At 41.0% G+C, this 8,389-nt stretch overlaps 2 protein-coding genes across 2 annotated transcripts in view; both read right to left on the reverse strand.

The window, feature by feature from the left end:
• The window catches only part of scrib (scribble planar cell polarity protein), a gene marked incomplete at its 3' end in the record, with an annotated part of 72,422 nt that extends 70,022 nt beyond the window's left edge, over positions 1-2,400 (reverse strand). Inside the window, 1 exon segment of the mRNA XM_037694122.1 lies at positions 1,428-2,400. Coding sequence (XP_037550050.1) covers positions 1,428-1,586 — 159 coding nt within the window.
• Positions 2,401-3,659: 1,259 nt separating this feature from the next.
• Positions 3,660-8,389, reverse strand: part of LOC119426892 (poly(U)-binding-splicing factor PUF60) — a gene marked incomplete in the record, with an annotated part of 12,271 nt that continues 7,541 nt past the window's right edge. Inside the window, 3 exon segments of the mRNA XM_037694480.1 lie at positions 3,660-4,084; positions 4,171-4,418; positions 7,144-7,258. Of these exon segments, the coding sequence (XP_037550408.1) occupies positions 3,785-4,084; positions 4,171-4,418; positions 7,144-7,258 (663 nt within the window).

Genomic DNA, 8,389 nt, shown 5'->3' on the forward strand with positions numbered 1-8,389 from the left:
ACCTATCTACCTAAAGTATCCATCTAAAATCTCCCCCTCTTTCTCTCTCTAAAATATCTATAGCATATATCTATAGTATCCATTTATATTATCTATGCAAGTATCTATCTATCTGCCTATTTACAGTATCTATCTTCCAAAGTATCTATCTAAAATCTCTCTCTAAAATATCTATAGTATCTATAGTATTGATGATATCTATCCATCTATGCAGGGGTGACTATTGGGACTATTTCAGGGATTTGCCTGCTTCAACTCACATGATTTAAATGAGTTGGTTATTTACAGGTTTTTGGAAAACTTGTTGGCATATTGTAGAGGTACCAGTAATTGAGCCATTTAAATTAGGAGTGTAGGACAGCGTCTCCGGAGTACCAGAGTTTGACACCTGTGATCTTAAGTACGTACGTAAGTAAGTATCTATCTATTTATCCAAAGTATCTATCTATCCAAGTATCTATCCAAAGTATGATATCCATCTACGTATCCATCCATTTATCTAAAGTATCTGTCTAAAGTGTCTATCTAGCTAAGGATCTATCCATCTATCTAAAGTATTTATATAAGTATCTATCCAAAGTATCTATCTTTCAGATTCAGAGATTCTTTATTGTCGTTCGCACCACGTGTTGTACATATGGTGGAGCGAAATTATGTACACAGGGTCCCAGTTACATCCAACAATAAAATGTAAAAAAAAAAAAAACAGTAATAAGATCAAAGATATGAACTAAGAAAAACAACTAAATATACACTAAGCACTAATAGCATAAAAACAATTAACAATACGCCGAACAGCAGCACGAACATGAGTCTGTGTGAACAGATGAGCATGAATGAACACAGCAACATGGAACAGATCAGCAGCAACATGGAACAGATCAGCAGCAACATAATGTGATTTTTCACGGTGATTATCCTGGTTAGAGATTCATGAGTCTAACAACCTCATGGTCTATCTAAGTATCTATCCATCCATCCATCTAAAGTATCTCTCTATCTAAAGTATCTATCATTTCATAATGTACCAGCTGTTTTAGTGTGGGTCGGTGAATCAAAACATGCACTTTATTCACACTGCTGTCCTAATATGCTCATTCTTCTTTCCAGTTTCTTCACAAATAATCAAGTCTTAGGAAATCCTAGTCAGGCAGAAAGTTATAACACAACTGGCTTTGTTTGGTGGAAAGTACCTCAGAATCAAATGGGTGTAACACTAGAGGAACTTCGTAACCCAAGGTCCTGATACAACTGCAGGGCATGTGGTCAAAGTTGATAAGTTTAAAGCTTCTGAGGAGGAAGGGACCTTTACTGGGGAAGTATCGGTCAGGTGATATCACTGCCTGAACAGGTGAACAAAACTCGAGTGCGAGCAGGTGGGGTGTGTGTAATGTGGCCTCCTCCTGTCAACACAGGTCTCCACGTACCTTAGGCAGCTCTTTGAGTTGGTTGGAATCGAGGAGAAGCTCCTCCAGGCTGCGGCTGTAGCGGAATATCTCATCAGGGACTGTTTTCAGGTTGCAGTGCCGCTTGTCCACCGACTCGACGTGGCGGTTGCAGCGCCACAGTGGGATACACTTCAGCATGTCCGGCCGCCGTGCAGGGTTCGCTCCCCGGTGCTACTGAAACCTCCGCATTAGAGGGTGTAGAAGGTCGCTGGGGGAGTATCACTCAATGTCAAAACACCTACTGTGTGTTCCCACGATGATCCGAAACAGGAGGCCGAAATCCACTTAAGAGACACAAAATAATCCCTTCGATCTGTCACCGATATATATATATTCCCAGTCTCGGCTCATTGGACTTGTTTTTTATGGTTGTCGGGCTCGTCCCAGCCGTCATCCGGCCCGGAATTGCAATTAACATAAACAAAACTGAGCACTCCCACTGGGCTCAAAGTGTTTCCTCACTTTCTTGCGCTCACTTTTCCGCGCAGAGCAATGTTAGCCTGTTTTAGCACCATCCTCAAAATCAGCCCGAAGCTCCGCCGAGGCTAGCCGCCGTGACATCCGAGCCCCAGAGGCGGAGCAGAAAAGCCGCTTCAACTATCGCAGTCATGAGTGTTGACAGAGAACTGACGCTTTAGTCATTAGGTCGTAGATACACAGCTACGAGCAAGAAGCGAACACCTTACACGACGCGAGTCAGCGGAGGTTATCCCGGTGTGTAACGATGCGCTCGTCGTCCTCGGCGGGTGTTAGCAGGCTAGTTGTTAGCCAACATCGGCTCGCTGGACGTTTGTGCCAACACGGGTTCAGTAAAACACATTTAAAAACACCGGGAAACCATTTGTAGCAGCGACATCCCTAAAATAATTAAAAATAACCAGCGTTCGTTTGATCCCACGGCGGTAAAATCCCAGCAGTGAGAATGGGAGCTTCGGCAACAACAGCGCTTACCTCCCCTATGGAGTCAAGGCAGGCCGGTTTGGCGTGTGGGGGGCTGGGCTAAGCTCGAGCTGGAGCACCGCCGCTTAGCGGCTCTACAGCAGAGGCCAAGCGTTACTTCAGAGCGCCACCTACCGGCCAAACAGGGTATTCCACATTAATACACTGAATAAGTCCTGATGCTCATCCAGGATGCATTCAAAATGACTAAAAGTCTTCAAAATGTGATCAAAAATTAGAAAATTTTATATAAAACTAATTACAAACAGTAATTTTGGTGTCTTCATAAAAAAGGACATCTGTAGAGGAACACATGTGAAACATGCCCAGCTGATTTACATTAGCCTGTTAACTACTGAACAACTAAAACTTAAGATAAAACTATTTATCCCGCAGGAACTTGTTGAAACTTGCACATTTTTATAGTAGAAATTAAAAACTTTAAGCCACCTTTGAAAATGTTTATTTTAAAAAGTATTAGCTGCTACATAATTACTCAGCAATGCAAATATTGGCCATTGAATTATCCTTTTAAAGTATCAAGCAAAGGTTCTCTAGTTAATAGTTATGGATTATAAATTAAAGTGATTTATGTGAATTGTCAAGTCTTTTAAAAGAAATTCAAGTCTATAATTTTTTTTTCGGGGATTTTAATTTTACATGTGATGAGCTAAGTTTCAGCCATCTCTTTGCACGTTATAAACATTTAATGTTTAGGAAAAAAAATTCTTTAAGTAATAGACCATCACGTACCTAGGAATTCTGATTAGTTCAGTTTGTAGAGCATGACTAATATACAAACACATGATTTGCTGAAAACTAAGATTCATCTCAAAGCACCTCTCATCCAAAATGGTTTTACTTTTTTCCCCCAATACACCAGAAAAAGAAACAATACAAACTCAGAAAATGTGTTAAGGACATTTCTGTTGTTTTGCTCATGTATACAACTGCAACAAAAAATGTAGATGTCAAACTGTTTTCTCACTAATATTTTGAAAAATAAATCAATCTGCAGACATTTTGTGAACAAACAATAACCTTTAATTGTAAAAAGATAAGAGTGTTTACATGTCCTGGCAATTTATAACAGAAAACAAAAGAATTAAAGCAGGAAAAACTAAACGTTTTACAAGATCCAATTACAAAAAAAAAAAAGTATAACTTGCGTCAAATAGGGATTCACAGATCACAAAACAAAAATCTGACGGTTACTTCGATGAGCCCCCCCCCCCCCCCCCCCAAATGGAGCTTTTATTATTAATATGAACAGTAATTAAAAAAGAAAAAGGTGACAATAAAAACATAATTACAAGTTTCAGAGGCCTGTGTCTTTAGCTGCAGTGACGATGACTGAAATGACTCGGTGACAGTTGTTGGGAAATCACTTCAGACCTCTACGCTGAGAGGTCACTGCTGTTAAAACGGTCTTGGTCATAAACTTCTGCAACAACTTTACGACCTCCGAACCAGCGGTCATTGAGGGCCTGGATCGCTTTGTTCATCTCCGAGGCTGCAGAAAACTCTACAAAGATTTTGACTATGATATCTGCATCTTCTTCCTCTCCTTGCTTCTCTTGGTATATGATGACTCGGTTGACAGTGCCAAACTTCCCACACTCCTCCGTCACCTCGCCCTCCAGGTCGTCGTCAATGTCCTCTGGTCCAACCATGTTCCGAAGTACCATAACTGTGGACTGAGGTAAAGCAGGACAAGAAGTATGAGTACAAAATGAGTTTCACGATAAGAATAAGAGTTTTTATTAACCCAAGAATATGTCACCTCTGACTTTCTTAGTAACTTCTGCATCACCATATGTCTGGCACTGCTGCCCGAAATGCTCATGTGCTCCTGGTCGCTTAGCATCTCCTGCCCTGTACCATCCTGAAGGGTCTCCTCTTTCTCTTCCTTCTTTTCTAGTTGGTTGGCGCCACCACTTTGGTTAGACAGGACTGGTGGTGACGCGAGCACCGGGTTTACTAGACCAACTTGGGGGATGACAGGTATGGGAGGACGCACTGGGGTCACACCTGTTTAAGGGAGGCAGAGTCACTGAAACTACACCAACATACTCACTTTGAGAAAGTTCAAGTAGTTTTAATATTTGTGAACTGATAAAGAGTAAGAAGATAAAGTAAGAAGATAAAGCCAATCAATACAACATGCTGAGTACATTAACAGAGGAAATATTTAGTAGTAGTAGTTCTTTCTACTGCCATTTCTGCTGTGAAGTGGTTAATTTCTCCTATTGTTTAAGAGTAAACTGCAGCTAGGCATGACACGATAACAAATTTTGCTGGGCGATTAATTTTCTCAGAAATTACTGCGATAAACGATAATATTGTTTGAAATTTTTACAATAATTAGTCATTATTGTCAAATTTAAGAAGAAATGTTGGTTATCTTTTGAGTGTAGTACCTTTTTTGACCACTGGATGGCAGTATAAGACTGAACCGAAGGATGGCTAGTGAGGGATTGAGCAGTGTGTCTCTAAGAATAATGGGAGGCCCCTTGATGTGACATGGCCCGTCACTAGTTCCAGTTTTTCCGTTCTAAAAATGGCGGACAGTCGGTGTGGTTTGAGCTCTTTAGCATAGCATTGTTCACACAAAGCTTTTAATTAAAAAATTGGAAAAAAATAAATAAATCAGTAAACAAGTTCTCAGCGTCTTTTTGCTGAGAAATCAACTTTTTAGACGAAAGGCACGAGTTTCAACAGTGAAGTTTTGGACCTTTGAAAGACGGAGGTCTTTTTCCCTGAGGGCGGGTTGTTAGCTTAGCTCGTAGCTTAGCTTCTCATCTTAGCTGCTTTTAACGATCTAAAAAAGAAAAAAAACAACAACACTATTTTGGACGGTTAAAATGGATTTTAAAGAGAAAAGATAAAGGGAGGGGTCAGAGAACAACACCGGAGTTGAGCCTTTTGTCATCCAGTGTTTTCAGTAGAAAGAGACACAAAGAAATGATAACGCCGATAAATGAAAATGAGGTTGATAATTTTCATTTATCATGCGATCAATTGATTTATCGTGACAGACCGAACTGCAGTTTGTTTACTGCACGTTATTCTGTAATCATGCTGACGGCACAACTTGCTTGCTTCATTACCAGTGCACAGGCTGTTCATTTGACAGCCTTAATGGCAGAAGTTATAAAATACATCCACCAAATTTACCAAAACACTCGTTCTTGCAACCGATAGCACACCAGCCTCCAGCGGCTTAAGAGAAGGAAGCGATACTGTTGATCCCTAATGGGGAAATTATTCTCTGCATTTTTCCCATCACACATGTGGGCTGCCCACTAAGGCGTCAGGGGAGCAGCTGGAAGGTCAAGGACCTTGCTCAAGGGCCAATGGTGGGGCAAATGAGGGTGGAATACAATCAAAAGCAGGAGCCAGTGTGTTCTTTCATAAGACGGTTTCATAAAATGGCCACACAGACCAGTCTGTCTTTACGCTCCCTATGTCTGTTCATAAATCACAGATGAAGTTGCTACTTCCCGCTCAGGTGCGAGTTTTCAGGGATGAAGCAGAGTGGAACCAAAAGAGGCGTGCAGCAGCAATCAGCTGCGATGTTGTGGAGCGCGACACATTGAATGCGTGTTGGAAGTCTTCCTCGTTTTATTTACAAAATGTAATGAATTGATTCACTTTAGTGATCCTCATTGTCCACCAGCTATGTTGTGTGGTTTGGAGACAGTGGCATTGACAAAAAGACAGGAGAAAGAACTGGAAGTGGCAGAAATGAAGATGTTGAGGTTCTCCTTAGGAGTGACAAGGATAAGAATAGGAATGAGATCATCAGAGGTACAGCACAGGTTGAACAACTGGGAGATAAAGTTTGAAAAACCAGACTGAGATGGTTTGGACATGTCCAGAGGAGGGACAGTGGGTATACTGGTAGAAGCATGTTAGAAATACGTCATCATTGATATTCCCTCAGCAGAGGTGGGTGAGGTGGCCGACCCTCTCTCCCCCCCCCCCCAGTGTCTTCTGAATGGACCAAGGTGGCCAGAAGACATCTTGAGACCTGGACTGAGGCGTTTTGTGAACCACAATGTAAGGTCAAACAGAAGCAGGGTGGACTGGACACTGTAGAGCCTAAGATCTACTAAAGTAGTGGAAAAACAAAAACACCTGCTTCCCTCTGTGTGCGCTACAAGCAGTTTCAGAGTTTCCTGCACAGACCTAAAAATGCTGATAGGTTTGTAGACAGGTTTCTAAAAAATAACTTGGAGGTGACATATTGTGTCACTTTGACCCTTTTGTTCAGGCTGTTGCCTAGTTATTCGTTCAAATAACCTTGTTCTTCGATTAGATAGTTATGACAAAAACAATACTTGCCTGTTGCATCTATATTCTAAAAAAACAAAGTTTAGGATATATTAAAAATTCTGAAAATTGTCCTTAAATAAGAGCATTAAGACAACATTAATGGCATTCCTAGGCACAGTATCACTGTAAAACACTATTATTTGACAAAGGCTTAGTAATGCTTGGTTTTCATATTGCCCAACCCTAACACTCCGGTGTTATGCAAGTAAAACTTACCACCAAACTGGATTAAAATGCTATTAAAAGAGCACATTTTATTTATTTTATTGGACTAAAACAAAACAAAAAACATATTTGCATAAGTATTAATCATGGCATTTCAAAGCTGCCATTAAATTCAGCACATTTGTAATTAACATCTGTTCAAGATGGACAAGAGAATTACAATTCATCAAACTCTACAACGTCAGGTACACACCTGTGATTACACCTGGTGCCTGGGCAGCCATTACGGCTTGCGGTAATCCCATCTGCTGACTGAGAAGTTGTGGCGCAGCCAACGCCCCTAAGACTGATGCGCCAGCTACAGCCTCCTTAAGAGAGGGAGGGGCCGAAGACATTAGGCAAGGGAAACACACAGAACACAGCACAAAGCAACACAGTCAACAATCACAGCAAAGAGTGCGCTCAGCCTCTTCTCAAAACCCAGGTGACATGGGGTTAGTAGCACAATATGCATTAGCACGTTCATATGTAGCAGAGATCAAATATTCTATTTTATACATGAATCACAGCGCAAAAGCAGCTTATTCACAGTAAAAAAAAAACTACTAAATTGACTTTAGCGGATATATAGTGAACAAAATTTAAATGTTTAGCTCTTACACAATACAGGTCCTTCTAAAAAAATTAGCATATTGTGATAAAGGTCATTATTTTCCATAATGTAATGATAAAAATGAAACTTTCATATATTTCAGATTCATTGCACACCAACTGAAATATTTCAGGTCTTTAATTGTTTTAATACTGATGATTATGACATACAGCTCATGAAAACCCAAAATGCCTGTCCCAAAAAATTAGCATATTTCATCCCACCAATGAAAGACAAGTGTTTTTAATACAAAAAACGCCAACCTTCATATAATCATGTTCAGTTATGCACTCAATACTTGGTCGGGAATCCTTTTGCATGAATGACTGCTTCAATGCGGCGTGGCATGGAGGCAATCAGCCTGTGGCACTGCTGAGGTGTTATGGAGGCCCAGGATGCTTCGATAGCGGCCTTAAGCTCATCCAGAGTGTTGGGTCTTGCGTCTCTCAACTTTCTCTTCACAATATCCCACAGGTTCTCTATGGGGTTCAGGTCAGGAGAGTTGGCAGGCCAATTGAGCACAGTAATACCATGGTCAGTAAACCATTTACCAGTGGTTTTGGCACTGTGAGCAGGTGCCAGGTCGTGCTGAAAAATGAAATCTTCATCTCCATAAAGCTTTTCAGCAGATGGAAGCATGAAGTGCTCCAAAATCTCCTGATAGCTAGCTGCATTGACCCTGCCCTTGATAAAACACAGTGGACCAACACCAGCAGATGACATGACACCCCAGACCATCACTGACTGTGGGTGCTTCACACTGGACTTCTGGCATCTCCTTCTCCCCAGTCTTCCTCCAGACTCTGGCACCTTGATTTCCGAATGACATGCAAAATTTGCTTTCATC

The sequence above is a fragment of the Nematolebias whitei genome, chromosome 20 (genome assembly GCF_014905685.2).
Source record: "Nematolebias whitei isolate Nwh7 chromosome 20, NemWhi1, whole genome shotgun sequence".
NCBI classification, from domain to species: domain Eukaryota; kingdom Metazoa; phylum Chordata; class Actinopteri; order Cyprinodontiformes; family Rivulidae; genus Nematolebias; species Nematolebias whitei.